Below are 17,330 nucleotides of genomic sequence, written 5' to 3' on the forward strand. Positions count from 1 at the left end.
GCTCTTCGCTGGCTGACAAAAAGCTATAGAAGAAGCTTTTTTTTTCTTCAGTCATGTTAACGGCACAGAGCCTTAAGCATCAGCGAAGTCTGGTGGACCGGACCAGGGCCGTGGCATTAGCCAACGACTTTCTGGACTGAGAGAGCTGCCCACCTAGGGAGACTAAAGAACACTCCCTCGCTGTTGTACACAAGAAACATATTTTTCTCTTCCTCAGTCAGCACTATCATCAAAATCACTTGGTGCGAACTCTTTTCTTTTTTTTTTTTAAGTTTTGGTCACCATTCTGCACGTGGTCTTTGTGTGTATTTGTGCAGCTTTGCATTTGTGTGCTCGGTGCCACCTGGTATGCCTTCGTGTGAGCCAAGTGGTGCGAAGAAACATGGCTCGTTTCTTCTATCTCCATGGCGGTCTTCATTCGCAGAGATCACCAATGCGGTGACGCTCTTGGCAACGGTGTATGGAGACACTGGAGACGACATTACTCTTGCACAAATCCAAGCAAATCTGATCGCCTCCAAGCATAGCATGAGGCAGGGCATTATTAGAGATTTAAGCTAAGCCTAATAAATTTTATTTTTCTGGGCTGAACAAAGTTTTCGGACTATTTTTCGGTCCCCATGAGGTCTGAAAAATCGGTCAGCAACTATATAGATATTGTAAAGGATGAAGGGTTATGATAAGGCAGTGCAGGCAGCAAAAAGGAACGAAGAGAAGAGGAAGACGACGAGGCAGAGTAAATGAGCTGTTCTGGTGAAGGGCTGGCTGTCTGTTTCTTTACAATGGCACAGTCGTCGAACGCACAATTGTATGGAGGAATGCGCGAGTCCTTGTGGGTCCTCGGCTTTCCGTGTAACTCCTGCCAAGGAACACCATACATGCTTGCTTGGTGATGAAGCCCACTGCCCTACCATCATTGCAAGTACCGCTCGCACTGTCTGGGGACAGCTCCAGGCCTCCACGGTGGCTCCAGCGCAGGATAACACCAACGATCTTGCTCAAGCCATTGTCATGCTAACAAAACAGCTTCAGGATATCACTTGCGCCTTCCCATCTGTCATCGTTTGCACCATGCTTACCATGCACGCCCACAAGAGATCGCTTTGACTTCTAAACCACCGAAGAATGCCATCCACGTTTCCTTGGTGGTAGATTCTACAGCCGCATGTACCACGACCACTGCGATGTCTGTGGACACCACCCGACTTCTTGACCAGCTGGTCAGTCAGCCTGGCAGAGACCATACGCTTCCCACAGTATGTTGTCGGCTTCCCAGAGTCTGTTGTTGTGGACCTACTGAGGTTTCACAGTTTCACTGATGATGCTGACCTTTGGGAGCAGAAACTCAATGCACTAGGTGACCACCACGTTTGGCTAGACAACAAAAGATGGTTGGTTGCAGCAAACCGAGTTCATGGTGGAGCCAAAGCATGGGACAAGTACGAAGGCGTCAAGCACTGGTTCTGGCCTGAATGGACTGCATCTCTGATGGCTGCTTTCGGCTGACTCTCCTCTACCTACAGCCAGTCCGACCAGCACTGTCCCTTGAATGGGACTCGTGAGGGGCACCGCCTCAATGCTGCAGCCGTGCCCTACAGCTACACCACAGACAGGTTCGCAGACTGCCTAGCCATAGACAGCCGCCGCAGGCGATTAATTTTACTGCGGGCCTTGGACTCTGCATTGTTATACAGCACCTCACCATCCCTGCCACATACCGAGACCACATCCCATTTCTTTCCAACCCCATTCCCCATCACCCTGGCAGTTGGTGATGTGGCCCTAATTTCACCATCACTTTGCCACATGGAGGCACCAGCTGCTCTCTTACACACACAATCACTGCAGATGCACAACCACCGCAGTACCCCTCTGTGGACTCAAGCAATGACAAGCTTTCTGAACCGTCGGAACCTTATCCTTGGATGTCAGCGCAGCTATTGGCCAAAGGTGCAGCGGTTTGCTGCACACCGAGTGAGGTCTCTCTGGAAGAAGCCAAGGTGACCAATACAAATGAGGTCTCATTTATTGAAGATCTGCCCCATGGAATTGCCCTTTAGTCCACCTTCAGAGAAGGATGACTCTGTAGCACGTGTTTCTCTGCATTTTGTGTTGCCAGCACAAGACAGCGCCTTGTGTTGACGGCGCAAGACTTGCGAAGTCAGTTCTTCACAGGTCAGATGAAGCACCATCAGTTCACACCTAAAGCAACAAACATGCGCACATCATTGCCTACTCTGAACCACAAATATTCCTGCCATGTATGTCAACGAGGGAACAACGGAGCTGACATGTGCATAAACATTCCCTTGAGGCAGGCAAAACGGACATCGCCTGTGTTATCAGTATCCTGTGCAATGTCAACAACGCCACCTGCTGCTTCGGCAAGAAGGCGGCTCCAAAAGCCTTGACCTGAGTGCAACCATCAGTGCCGACCGCCAGAGAAGGTGTTTGTGCACTAAACAACTCAATGACATGACTTCTCTAGTCTTATCGACTATGGTTTTCATCACTCGAGCACACTCACGCCAGAGCCGATGAACTCCATATGCCAAGTCCTATTCAGCAAACCGCGGTGGAATCATGCAGCGTGGGCGAGTGTAAAGGTTGCAGTGCACAAGGCGCAGTGCGGGCAAAAAAATCGAAGGGAATGGAAAGAAGAGGAAGACAATGAGGCAACATAAAACACGTGTTATAGTGGACGGCTGGCTGCCAGTTTCTTTACAATATATATGTGTGTGTGTGTATGTGTGCCTCTGCCATGTGACCGGCTTTCCACACTTCACAATATATTTATGTAAATACAGTAGAACCTCGTTGATATGCTCCCGTTACGTAAGTTTTCCCGGCACTCACGTTTGCAATCAAAAACACAAAAAATGACCTAATAAAGTTATGCTCATTTTTTACTGGTTCATATGTTCCCTGAAAACAAGATTTTTTTGGCCCCAACATTGAATATGTTACCAAACTGCAATCATATGATACGTTTTCCAGCCAGTAGATCCCGTGTAAACAAGAAAATGCGCGAGGCATGCGCGGTCGAGAACAGTATATAGCTGCCCTCCGTGGCAGCTTCCCCGCAATACTTGCCCGCCAGTCTCACGTGAAAATGCCAGCATGAATTCAGTTTCTCATTTTGGTACCAACAAATCTTCTCTGGGGTCATTGCGCGCTGCACTCACAGCTATCACAGCCAATCCTATTGCGATAAGCATATTCGCCTATCTATTTCACACTGCATGGTGCTGTCAGAAGCGTAGTGCATGCTTTTAATAGGCGATAACCAAAATGCGCCACTGTTTCCTGCTGCAGACTGAGATCATATATGTTTTCTGGCTCCTAGATCCTATGCAAACAAGAAAATGTGCAAGCATGCACGATCGAGAACAGTATATAGCCTACCGCATCACGTGAAAACACGGCGCGCACAGTTTCTTATTTCAGTACCACCAAATTTCTGCCCGGGTCGTCGCACACCACATTCACAGCTATCGCCGTCAAACCTACTGCGATAAGCATCTTCACCTATCTGTTTTACAGCACATGGTGAATTGTGCAATTGGTAGCATACTGCACACTTTTACTAGGCGATAGTCCAAAACACACCATTCCGTGCTGCAAGCAGCACAATGTGGGCATCACGTTTCAGTTTGGCAACGTCCGGCGTTGCCCACCGGCTCGATTTCGTTTCAGTTTCCCCTCGCCCTCTAAAACACCACAATGCGCCTCGGGTCGCCAAAGCACAACTAGCTCAACGAGCATCAGCGCCTCATGCTGCAACGATTCGTGCAACGCTTTGCATTAGGTAGATGTCAACAATAGTTGTACCTGCAAATTTTTTTAGTTCTTTGGATTGTATGTTTTCCCGGTTAGTACATTTACTTCTCACGTTTTTTCCCAAATCCTATGAACAAGGTTCTACTGTATATATACACACGCATTTCAACCTTGTTAAAACAAGACAGGATATAATGAAATAATGGATATAACAGAGTACATTCAATTTCCCTTGAAATGCACATAGAGATCCAAGTATGTAAAACCTTGTTTTAACAAAGTGAAATTGTTCTACCAATGCATATGGCAAACCAGATTCGTCTCCAAAACAAAAATTACCAACCGTTGTGCTCTGAGCATCTTTCAGCAGTTAGAAATTCCCGCATCGAATATGTCGTCGGGCAATGCTGGTCTGTCTCACCACGGCGCATGGTGGTGCACAAGCAGCACTTCTTTCTTATCTTATTGCAGCTCTCTTTCACAGCAGCATGTAGCTGGCGAAGCTAGGTGCACCATCCGAGGCTACGATCTCGGAAGCCACGCCTGGCTGTACGTGCCACATATCGGTGATGTTGCTAGCACGCAGCGTGTTTCTGCACAGGTAAGCCCTCTGGCATGTATTGATGCTTCGATTTGGCTTCTGAACCGGAACATTGAATGCCATATTGTACCATGTTGCACCTACTTTTGACACGTGCATTCGATCTGGAGTTGCTGTCCGGTAAAACGTCTCAGATCCAGCTACCCATCCGGCTGCCCATCTGGCTGCCATTCCAGTGCTTGGGATGCCGCATTGGATGCTGAACCATACCGTGTGTCACCTACTTTTTTTTCTCATGGCAGGCATGCAGTCCGGTGTTACATCAGAGCAAGTTCGGGATGTGATCATTACGCTAAAAAAAATAATAATTAAAAACTCACCTGTTGATTGGAAAAGTGGGGGGTGCGGTGTGTTCATTATGCGAGTAGATATGGTAACAAAAACTCAAATTAATCCAAGTCGAATTAAGAGACTTCTACTGCAGCTGGTATTGTTGCATAATAAAAGAAGAAACAGATGCCTTTTTTCTGCCTGTGCTATGGTGTTGTCATTTCGTTCATTATCGAGAGAGCTTTAGACCCCATAATGTGTGCTTTGTCTCTGTAGCTTTGACAGCATGGCCACATAAAGAATGTCTGCAAGCTTAAGTAGGCAGATTCCGATTCCCATGCATCAAATGAAGTGGGGTGTGTACCAATCTCAGCTCGTCCGTTGCCTTCCTGGGCGATGCTCCACAGTCGCACCTGGGACCCGTAGGCAACAGCCAGCATCTTGGCCCCACTCTCAGGTGCCTGCGCCGACGCCGTCGTCACCACTTTGGCATTGAGTGCGATGCGCTCAATCACAGGCTCCAGGTAGGGACTGGTGAATGCCAGCTGCCACCCGGTAGAATCCTTCAGCCTGCACGTGCACCATTTGCTCAGCGAGGCAATGAAAGTGTTACTTGATAACACTGCATACAGTATTTATGTTGGGTTGCAATTGCGGCCAGTTGGTTATACAGTTAAACCTTGATATAATGAACTTCATTGACAAAAATCTCGATATTATGACATATTATGACATAATGACGTATTATGACATATTATAACATATTGTTACGATGAGTTGCAAAGATATGGTTTTATTTACAGGAGATTGACGATGGTCGTAGCGTGATCGCAGCGCAGCACGGCCTCTCAAACTCCTCGTTCTCTTCGTCTTCTCTTTCTTCTCTTCTTGTCCATGCCTTTCATATCTGTTACATTTCCTCGCAAGCAGACGAAGCCGATGGGGCGAGTCAGGATGGACAAGGAGGGTAGAAAGGCTTCAGGCGAGCAATATGAGTCAGCTGAGTTCTGCTTGATCGCCGACCATTGCACAGTAGGCAAGCTATGACGTAAGTGAGTTCGCTCAGGCGGTCCACAACTACATATGGGCCTGAATATTGTGACAAGAACTTTTGGCACAATCCACGCTTGCGTTGCGGTGTCCAAAGAAGGACTAAGTCACTTTTTTGCAGCGATACTTGTACGTGACGGTCGTCGTATCGCTCTTCCGAACGACTTTGTGAGGCCAGAGTACGAAGACGAGCTATTCGACGCGCTTCTTCGGCGAGGCACAAAGTCTGTGATACAGAATCATCACTGTGCAGAACGAAGGGTAAAGAAGTGTTCAGAGGGCTTCGCGGTAACCTTGCATACAGGAGATAAAATGGGCTATAGTTCGTGGTTTCGTGCTTTGCCGTGTTGTACACATAGGTGATGAAAGGCAGCACGTCATCCCAGTTCTTATGATTGGAGGAGACGTACATGGCAAGCATGTTAGTCAGCGTTCTGTTTGTCCTTTCAACGAGGCCATTGGTCTGTGGATGATACGGCGTGGAATGACGAAACTGTGAAGTGCACAAACGAAGTAACTCTTCAATGGCATCAGCCGTGAACTGGCGACCACGGTCGCTGATGATGACATGTGGTGGACCATGACGAAGGACCACGGAACGGAGCAGGAACACCGCCACGCAAGCAGCAGTGGAAGACGGTATGGCTGCAGTTTCTGCATACCGTATAAGATGGTCTACGCAGACAATTGTCCAGCGGTTCTTGTTGTTGGATAACGGGAATGGACCCAAAAGGTCAATGCCTACTTGCTCGAACGGCGTACTGGGCGGTGTCAATGACCGAAGGGGACCTGGCGCTGCGGTGGTCGGTTGCTTTTGACGTTGGCATGTTTCGCAACTAGCAACATAGCGCTTGGTTGTTTCGTACATCTTGGGCCAGTAAAAGCGTTCCTGCGTGCGGTGCAGCGTTCGTACGAAGCCGAAATGACCAGATGTCACATCGTCATGCATAGCGCGTAGAACGTCGGAGCGGAGACTCTCGGGGACAACAAGCAGAAAACGCGCTCCATGCCCAGAGTAATTAGTTTTGTAGAGCAATTTATCACGGACAGTAAAGCGACCGCTCCCTTTAGAAGTACGGGCGGCGACAAAAAGCGGATCAACGGTAACATCATCCCGTTGTTCTCGCTCAAAGTCTGCCGCGTCAGGGAACGTAGGAGTAACAGCAGCAAGACAGTCGTCAAAATTCTCAGCATCGCAGTCGGTAGTCGCAAGAGGAATCCGAGAGAGGCAGTCTGCGTCAGCGTGACGACGGCCACTCTTGTACGATACCACAAAGTCGTATTCCTGGAGGCGCAGCGCCCAACGTGCGAGGCGACCAGAGGGATCACGCAAACCGACCAGCCAGCATAAAGAATGAAGGTCGGTGATAATCTTGAATGGTCTACCGTAAAGATAACATCAAAACTTTTGTATGGCGATAACGGCCGCCAGGCATTCCTGTTCCGTAACCATATAATTGCGTTCAGATTTGCTCAGACAACGGCTGGCATATGCGACATGTTCTGCGCCACTGTGACGTTGTACAAGCACCGCTCCTATCCCGATTCCACTAGCATCAGTGTGAACTTCAGTTGGGCAAGATGGATCGAAGTGATGCAAGAGGGGTGCTGACGTTAGTATAAACTTCAGTTGAGAGAATGATGTGTCACACTCTGGTGTCCAATGGAAGGATGCATTTTGACGCAAAATACTTGTCAACGGGTAAACGATGTCGGCAAACCGGGGAACAAAACGACGAAAATACGAACATAGGCCAATGAATGAGCGAAGTTCTCGTGCTGACTGCGGTGGCTTGAAGGAGCTCACTGCTTCAATCTTACGAGGATTGGGTCTGACGCCATCCTTATCGACTAAGTGTCCCAGGACCAGTGTGTGAGACGTTCGCCGAACCGACACTTTTTTGAGTTTAGGACCAGTCCAGCTTTCTCAACGGAGTCGAGAACGAGGCTGAGGCGTTCGTTATGTTCTTCAAACGTGCGGCCAAAGATTACATCATCGAGGTAACACATGCATATCTCCCACTTTAGACCACGTAGTACTGTGTCCATGAATCTTTCAAAGGTGGCAGGAGCATTGCAAAGGCCAAAAGGCATAACATTAAATTCGAATAGGCTGTCTGGAGTCACGAAAGCGGTCTTTTCCTTGTCGGCAGGGTCCATAGGTATTTGCCAATACCCCGATCGCAAATCAAGTGTTGAGAAGTAAGAAGCAGCGTGTAAGCAATCAATGACGTCATCGATTCGCGGTAGTGGATATACATCCTCCTTCGTGACTGCGTTTAGATGTCTGTAGTCCACGCAGAATCTCCAGGAGCCATCTTTTTTTCGCACCAGGATTACTGTGGGGCTGCCCATGGACTACACGACTCTTGAACGACACCTTTGTTCATCATCTCCTTGACTTGCTCTGCAATAACTTTGCGCTCGGACGTTGACACTCGGTAGGGCTTCCGGCGGATGGGGTGTGCTGAGCCGGTATCTATTCTGTGACGAGCGCGGGACGACGGTAAATGAAGGGGTGCATCTCCATGCGTGAAGTCGAATGCAGCCTCATGTCCGGCAAGGTCCTGTACCAATGCTTGCCGTTCCGATGTGCCGAGAGCCTTGTTGATCATGCCGAGCATTAGCTCTTCAGAATGGCGATTATCGCAAGGAGAGCAAGCTGTAGAAACGTCCGTAGTTAGTGCCGCTATTGAGCTACATGCGGTTTTATCGAAGAGAGCGATTTTCATACCGCGAGGAAGGACAACCGGCGTGGCGGAACAGTTCAGCGCCCACAATGTGGCGACTCCCTTCGTCATGCACACGACAGAGCAGGGCACAAGTATATCTTTTTTAGCACAGTTTATGCGGAGAGGCCTAACTACAAGGTCAACACAATCAGCATCCACAGTAGTTGCAGAAACACGAACGGGCGTCAGGCACCACGATGGTGCAATCACTTCATCAAGAACACTGAGTGTGTCTGTGTCCTTGTCTTCACCACCTGAGCCTTATTCGGACTGTGCTGATATAAATAACTTGTTGAATGATATTTTGCCACAACCACAGTCCACGGAAGCACCGCACTGTTCAAGAAAATCTATACCAAGAATAACATCGTGCGAACAACGAGAAAGAACAAGGAATTCCGACACAAACACTTTCCCAGCCAACAAAACTATCACAGCACAAACACCAAGGGGTTGAAGCCACTCGCCGCCTACTCCATGAAAGGTAATACCGTTGTACCAAGAGAACATAGCTTTGTGGCCTAGACGGTTTTTGAAAGCAAGGCTCATCACAGACACAGTCGCCCCAGTATCAACTAACGCCATGGTCGGTATTCCATCAATCGAGACATTCACTTGCTTTTTGAACATCACAACAGGCAGAGGTATTTCTTGCAAAGACCGTCCGGTGACCACACCTCCATTGGCCTCGGATGCTAGTTTCCTGGCGGCGGTGACGAAGAACGGCGCCGAGGGCACGGAGAGCGACGGGGACGGTTACTTGGTGGCGTCATACTCTGCTCAGAAGCAGGCGGATCACCGAGACCGGTCGCGTGTGAGAAGTGGTCCATTGGAAGGGAATCAGTCGTCCGCAAGTCATATGAAGTACGGGTTCTGAGTGGCGAGAACATCGGTGGTGTCCTTCGTGATTGACAGCCTTGGCGACAATACCGAGCTATATGGCCTGTGGAACCGCAGTTGTAGCACACGGGAGGGTCGCGGCTCACAGCATCTTCCTCGAAACGAATGCTAGGCTGCTGCCGGCGGCGAGAAAGTTCATTGTCATGTGGATAACCTGTCTCTGCTGCTCGCTGAAATCCGTTATATCGTTCATAAGTCGAATCGTGGTAGTAGGGTCGGTGCTGTTCTTGTCGCGGCCTGACAGAAGTCACAGAGCCTCGGGGGTGAAAACGCGGCTGCTCTCGTTGCGGCCGAGCGTCATAAGTAGGGCCTCTGTCGTAGAGACGTGGCTGCTGTCGGGGTGCGAGTTCATAATCCTCAGTGCCTCTCGCTGCAGGATACGGGGAGAAGGATGCTATGTTAGGCTCGAAATCTGGTGATAGGTGGAAGCTATGAGTGCCTGGATGTGTCACTTGCGCGTGCAGGCTTAGCTCTTCCCGAACTATTTGTCGGATCGTTGATGCTAGATCGAGGGGCTGGTTGGTGTCCACGCTAGCAACTGTCGTCACATTGGCTAGCCTGCCAAACTTCGGCGTGATGCGCCTTATCTTCAGTTGCTCGAAAGTACGACAGTGCCGAATGATGTCAGCGACGGAAGCCAGGTTGTCTTTTGCGATGAGGAAGTCATAAACATCCTCGGCGATTCCTTTTAGGATGTGCCCGACTTTGTCTTCCTCGGACATTCCAGAGTCCACCATCCTAAACAGTTTTATTACTGCCTCCATGAAGGTCGTGCAGGTTTCGCCTGGCACTTGCGCACGTTGCAGTAGCGTCTGTTCTGCCCTTTTCTTTTTCGTCGCGGAGTCGCCAAATCATTCTTTGATTTCCGAAACAAACCTTCCCCATGTCGTGAACGTTTCCTCGAGATTGTCGAACCACAACAACGCAGTATCCGTTAGAAAGAACACGACGTTCGAAAGCTGAGAAGCGCTGTTCCACTTGTTAGCGGCACTCACCCGGTTATAATGGATGAGCCATTCCTCGAGGTCTTCGTCCGATCTTCCGGCGAAGGGACGCGCATCTCTCAGTTGTAGAATGGAACTGGTCGGTGCAGCAGTTGGAATGGGCCGTTGTTCGTCTGCGTTGTGGGACATATTCAACTCCGGTGGATTCGGTGGGAGTCCAGCAAGGCGACGGCTCCGTCGAAGAACTTGTGATTCAGCCTCCGTCTTCGGGTATCGATTACCCAGCACCTTCCACCACAACTGTTACGATGAGTTGCGAAGATATGGTTTTATTTACAGGAGATGGACGATGGTCGTAGCGTGATCGCAGCGCAGCCCGGGCTCTCAAACTCCTCGTTCTCTTCGTCTTCTCTTTCTTCTCTTCTTGTCCGTGCCTTTCGTTTCTGTTACAATATTATTATTATGACATATTATGGCTTCGCATGGCTGTCGGCGCTGCTGAATGCGTATGCAGCTCGCGGGCCCTGTTTTAGAGGTAATCTGTTGTGTGTGTAAAGAGTGGGCATGCCAAAATGGTGTGGCATCCCGTGTGTTTTCTTTCCATGCGTATAGTACTGGAGGTTGTGTAATCTCTAGTTTCGGAGACCCGTTGATGCTAGAGGCAGATGAAGCAATCACTCCCTGCTGCCAGGACTTTTCATAACACAGTTGAACCTCGCAATAACAAAATCGGCGAGGAACACGAAAAAATTCATTTTCGCGAGAATCTTGTTGCGAAATGAGACAGATAGGTAATGTGTCGCAAAATAAAACCTTACTGTCAAAATTCCGTTAGCCTACATTGGCAAGCTTTGTTCGAGGATGTAGAACTTCACTGTCGACAGTACAAAGTGCGCCACATGCATCGATCAGCAGTGGCAGCACTGCCGTGAAGCAGTATTCTCAGTAAATCGCTTTCGGAGATACGATCCCTTTTACGAGATTTTGTGTAACTTCGCGCAAGACACAGAGCAACAGCGCTCCACGCATGCAGTAGCATTTCTTCAGTGCACGTTGTCGCCCATAGGCGCCAATGCGTCCGGGGCCGAGTGCAGAAGTGATCGTACCCCGCATACCTGAAGGCAATTGATCGACATTATGGCTCCTTCACGCAAATCTACATCTGGCGCTGAATCCGCACGTGATGCCTGGTGAGTGACACCAAAACCAGCATTCTTGAAGCAAGGGATGCATATTCCCAAATGATCGCTCAATCACGGCCCGATACATGGCACTCCATGCTGCAACCGGCATCTCAAATGCCATAAACATTCTATGTTGGTGGGAGGTGGATTTTCCCGTTTTTGCTGTATTTTTCTCACTGAGCCGCACATTACGCATTGCGCTAGCTGTGCAAAAGCTGTCGTCAGATGTCGGTAGCAACATGCGTGCCGCTTCAAATGGGCGATCAACAAACAAGGTGACGGCCACGACGTGTTCCCAGCGCACACAATCACTTCCGGCGCTTGGTTGTTCTTGTAAAGAAAAAATGGCGGCACCTATACAAGTATAATGCGGTTGTATTTTATGCAATTTAAGTGCAAAGCAACTGCATTTCAGCACATTTTGGAGCCTGCTAGGCTTGTGAAAATAGGTAGTATGTGGGGTTATTTTACGGCAAATTTCGTTGATGTGGGATTGTAGTGCAGCGACAATTCGCTGTCATGAGGTACGAAATGCATTGAATCCTATGGGCGTTCACCAGAGATACAAAAATACTTCGTTGTCGCGAGAATTTCGTTGTCACGGGATTTGGTTATTGCGGATTTCAACAGTAGCATCTCCTTATTGCAGAGGCAACCCCATCAACTGCAGGGACAGAGCAGACACAAAACGTCACTGGCTTCGCTTCGAACCGCAGTTGTGCAGATAATGTCGACAAAGCGTGAAACCGTATCTTTCGTCGCTGACTCTCCAATCCAACAAAATGAATCTTTTTTTTCATTCAAATTTGATTTTTCACATTGCCCGATAATTTGCAAAATATGATGATGTGTGTTGTTTTGTGGCGCAAGGGCCAGGTTTGGCCAAAGAGCGCCATGACTGGTGGTAGTGTTAAGGATGTATTATGGAAGATGTGACTTGGCTGTAAAGTGGCCTAAAATAGTCGCTGTAAAGTGCGTAAAATCTACGTGCTATAAAATTATGACGATGACTGATGACGAATACTATGAACTTTAAAATCCATCGTAAAAGAATGATGCAATGTTTAAAATATGCGAGACTTTAAATTGCTTACAGCACTACTGCCTCGCCAGAGCCCTTGAACCATAAGGGCCTAGAGGCATGTGCTATTCAGAATAATTATCGCAGCGGCATCCTCTGGAGAGAGGACCCGCTACGAACATGTGGGGCTAAAAACATGCAGGACAACATCTTTCAGAAAGCTTAGTACTGCATTAGGAAGGAACAGCGCCAACTAAGACGATCACAAGAGGGGAGAACCACACAGGACAAGCGCTTGACAAGTTGGCGCTTGTCCTGTGTGGTTCTCCCCTCTTGTGATCGTCTTAGTTGGCGCTGTTCCTTCCTAATTCAAGTATGCACCATCTAGCCCAAATGAATGTTCTCCTGAGCTTAGTACTGCGTTGGTGTCAAATAAAGGTTCTGGGCCTAGTAACATTACTGGATGAAGGGGGATGTGCTGGCGGTATGCTACGGGAAAATGTTTCTTTCGTTCAGATTCGGCTTTCCGACACTCCAGTAAGACGTGGAGGACGGTCAGCCTCTCCCCGCATCTACCACAGGTTGGAGGCTCGTTTCCCGTGAGTAAAAAGTTATGTGTGCCGAAAGTGTGTCCTATTCTTAGACGGCAGAATAGGACATCTGTCCGGCGGGATTTTGTTACGGGAGGCCAGAAACCTAATTGTGGCTTGATTACATGCAGTTTATTGTTTGTTTCCATGTCCCACGAGCGTTGCCAGTAGTTCCGCAGTTTTCTGCGCAAGTAGGGCCTCAGATCTGTGACAGGGACTGCTGCGGTAGGATTTACAGAATACGATGCAACTGATGTGGCCATCTGGTCCGCCAGAACATTGCCTTCAATGGCCCTATGACCGGGCACCCAGCATATGATGACATGCTGGTTACATATATACGTTTTACATAGGACGGAATAGAGTTCGTTGATGACTGGGTTTTTGTGCTTAGAAAATGACATCAAGGCCTTCACAACACTGAGGGAGTCCGTATATATAACTGATTTCTGGAGTTGTGATTTATTTATATGCTTTACGGCCGACAGCAGTGCGTAGGCCTCAGCCGTAAAGATACTAGTTTCCGGATGCAGTACGTCGGATTCCGAGAAGGATAGACCGACGGCTGCATAGGACACCCCGTCGTGTGACTTCGATGCGTCTGTGTAGAACTCCGTGCAGGAGTATTTGTGCTGGAGTTCCCGGAAATGCATTAGGATTTCAATCTCTGGAGCGTGTTTTGTAACTTGCATGAAAGATATATCACATTGTATGAGCTGCCACTCCCACGGAGGCAGTAGCTTGGCTGGATGCATTAGGGGAAGCTCGAGGAGTGGAACGTGCATTTCTTCACTAAGCTCCCTCACACGCAGCGAGAAAGGCTGTCTTACGGAAGGACGATTGCGAAAGAGTGTAGCATATGTCATGTCATTAATGGTATTAAAACAGGGATGTTGAGGATTTGAGTGGACTTTCAGAAAATATGTTTGGCTCATGTATGTTCTCTGAAGATGAAGTGACCACTCATTTGATTCTGCATATAAACTTTGTATGGGACTTGTTCTGAAAGCGCCTGTGGCCAGTCGGATTCCTAGATGGTGGACAGGGTCTAGCATTTTTAGTGCGCTCGGGGCGGCAGAGTGATAAATCAGAGCACCATAGTCTAATCGTGATCGAATGAGGCTTTTATAGAGTTTCAATAAACACTTCCTGTCACTACCCCACGTAGTCTGGGATAGAAGTTTGATTATGTTCATTGTTTTTAGACACTTTTCTTTAAGATGTTTAATGTGGGGGACGAAAGTGAGTCTGTAGTCAAGTATGACACCTAGAAATTTGTGTTCTTTGTTTACAGGTATCTGTTGTCCACACACTTCTAAGCAGGGATCTGGAACCAGGCCTCTCTTCCTTGTAAACAAAACACAAGAACTCTTGTGAGGATTGATTTTGAATCCATTTTTCTCTGCCCACCCTGACACCTTGTTCAAACCATGCTGTACCTGTCTCTCGCAGACGGCGAGGTTACAGGATTTGAAAGCTATTTGAATGTCATCGACGTAGACAGAGTAAAAGATGGCGGGTGGTAATGAAGCACGAAGCGTGTTCATCTTCACGATAAAGAGCGTGCAGCTGAGAACGCCTCCTTGGGGTACACCCGTTTCTTGCGTAAAAGGCCGTGAGAGTGCATTGCCGACTTTTACCCGGAAGGTACGATTTGACAAATAGCTTTTTATTATATTAAGCATATTACCGTGGATGCCCATTTCTGACAGGTCTCTTAAGATTCCGTAACGCCACGTCGTGCCATACGCCTTTTCCATATCGAGAAATATCGATAGGAAGAACTGTTTATGTATAAATGCGTCCCGGATATTTCCTTCAACACGTACGAGATGATCGGTTGTGGACCGCCCTTCTCGGAAGCCGCACTGATACGGATCAAGCATTTTGCTACTTTCAAGGAAATGGATGAGTCGCCGATTAATCATTTTTTCAACTACCTTACAAAGGCAACTCGTGAGGGCGATCGGGCGGTAACTTGCCACTAAGGAAGGATCTTTGCCTTGTTTTAAAACAGGAACCACAATGGCTTCTTTCCATGCAGTTGGGAGGTATCCTGCAGCCCAAATGGTGTTGAAAAGTGTGAGTAGTGTAACTTGGGTATCACTGGGTAGGTTTTTGATCATTTCATACATTATTCTGTCTGATCCCGGTGCAGAGCTCTTGCATGAGCTAGAGGCAGCTCTGAACTCGGCAATACTGAAAGGGCAGTTGTACGATTCATTCTGTAGACATTTTCTTTTGAGTGGCTTACATTCTTCTATTTGTTTATACTTTAGGAAGGATTTCGAATAATGTTTTGAACTTGACACACTCTCAAAGTGTTCGCCAAGTGAGTCTGCCTGATGTTGCAGCGTATCACCCTGTGTGTTTACGAGAGGGAGTGAATATGTTTGTCTGCCTCTAATTCTATTTACGCGGTTCCAGACTTTCGCCTCATCTGTAAACGAGTTGATGTTCGATAAAAACTTTTGCCAACTCTCTCTTCTGGCCTGTCGGCGGGTTCTCCTGCCTTGAGACTTAACTTTCTTGAAGTTAACAAGATTCTCTGCAGTGGGCGAAGCACGTAGCAACCCCCACGCCTTGTTTTGATTCCTACGTGCGACTCTACATTCATCGTTCCACCACGGGACATGCCGTTTGCATGCCGAGCCACTTACTTCACGTATGCATTTACATGCGGCATCCATTATAAAGGCTGTGAAGTATTCCACAGCAGCATCGATTTCTAAAGAACACATGTCATCCCATGATATACTAGTTAAATTTCGGAATTCCTCCCAGTCTGCTGTGTCAATCTTCCACCTAGGAGCCTGTGGTAGATATTCATTTTCTTTAAGTGTTCTTAATAGTATGGGGAAGTGGTCGCTTCCGTAGGGATTATTTGTAACTTCCCATTCGAGTTCGGGCAGTATAGACGGGGAAACTATGCTCAGATCAATTGAAGAAAAGGTATTGTTTGCAAGACAGTAATAAGTGGGTTTCTTCTTATTCAGCAAGCACGCACCTGAAGAAAAAAGGAATTGCTCAACAAGACGTCCTCGCGCGTCTATACGAGAGTCGCCCCACAGGGAGCTGTGCGCATTGAAATCGCCAAGAAGAACATAAGGTTCTGGCAACTGATCTATAAAGGATTGGAATTCGTGTTTCGTTAACTTGTAGTGTGGGGGCACGTAAAGAGAGCTAATGGTGATGAGTTTGTTTAGGAAAACAGCTCGAACCGCCACTGCCTCAAGGGGCGTTTGTAGCTGTGAACGCTGACAGGAAATACTTTTATGAATACAGATGGCAACACCGCCTGATGATAAGACAGCATCATCGCGATCTTTGCGGAACTTGACATACTGTCGGAGAAAGTTTGTGTGTTGTGGGTTTAAATGTGTTTCCTGTAGACACAGCACTTTTGGATTGTGTTTTTGTATAAGCTCTTGCACGTCATCAAGGTTCCTAAAAAGACCTCTGACGTTCCATTGAATAATTTGTGTCGCCATTTTGAAGGTAAATAAGTGCTGTGTGTATGGAAACGGAGGTGATGCCTTAAGTTACAGAGCTCTTTCGAGGCCCTGTAACGGGCGTTCTACTCTTTCTGGAGCGTTCGAGGGAGCCTCGCCGCTCCTTAGGCGCTGGGTGCGCCTTGAGGATAGTTGTAGTGTCCATTGCCTCTTGTGAGGCGCCGGACACGTGCTCTTGCGAGCGAGAATTTACGAGCGAGGGCCCTGCCTTGGAGGGCAAGACCCCTGCACCCACCAGCCCGGAGGTCGATGGGGCTCCGTGGGGGATTTGGCTGCGCTGGCTGTTGCCAGCGCTGGAAGGGGCCGCGGAGGTTGGGGCAGCCTCAGCTGCGCCCACCTTCGGGGTAGAAGGTCCCTTCTGCTCGGTTGGCGGAGCAGCGCTAGCTGCAACCACCGTGGGGGCTGACGGCGTAACTGCCGACTCACTGTTTGTGGGTCGCACAGCCGCCGGAGGCCGTTGTGACGCTGCCCCCTGACGCGCCACTTCGGCAAAGCTTTTCTTTGGCAGGTATGCAACCCGCCTGCGTGCCTCCTTGAATGATATATTTTCTTTCACTTTGATTGTTACTATTTCTTTTTCTTTCTTCCAGGATGGGCACGACCGCGAGTACGCGGCGTGCTCCCCCTCACAGTTTACACAGTGGAGAGCGTTCTCACAAGTTTCAGTGGTGTGTTCTGTGGCACTGCATTTGGCACAAGTTTGGCGGCCGCGGCAGCTCTGCGAGCTGTGGCCGAAGCGCTGACAT

At 48.4% G+C, this 17,330-nt stretch overlaps 1 protein-coding gene across 2 annotated transcripts in view; it reads right to left on the reverse strand.

Annotated features, from left to right (window-relative positions):
* LOC139048139 (SH3KBP1-binding protein 1) overlaps window positions 1–17,330 on the reverse strand; it is a 175,765-nt gene that overhangs the window by 99,370 nt on the left and 59,065 nt on the right. For both annotated transcript variants that reach the window (XM_070522647.1, XM_070522646.1), the window contains exon 10: window positions 5,016–5,221. In XM_070522647.1, the coding sequence (XP_070378748.1) occupies window positions 5,016–5,221 (206 nt within the window). The remainder of the gene's footprint in view (window positions 1–5,015; window positions 5,222–17,330) is intronic.

Source organism: Dermacentor albipictus, chromosome 7 (genome assembly GCF_038994185.2).
Source record: "Dermacentor albipictus isolate Rhodes 1998 colony chromosome 7, USDA_Dalb.pri_finalv2, whole genome shotgun sequence".
Lineage (NCBI taxonomy): Eukaryota > Metazoa > Arthropoda > Arachnida > Ixodida > Ixodidae > Dermacentor > Dermacentor albipictus.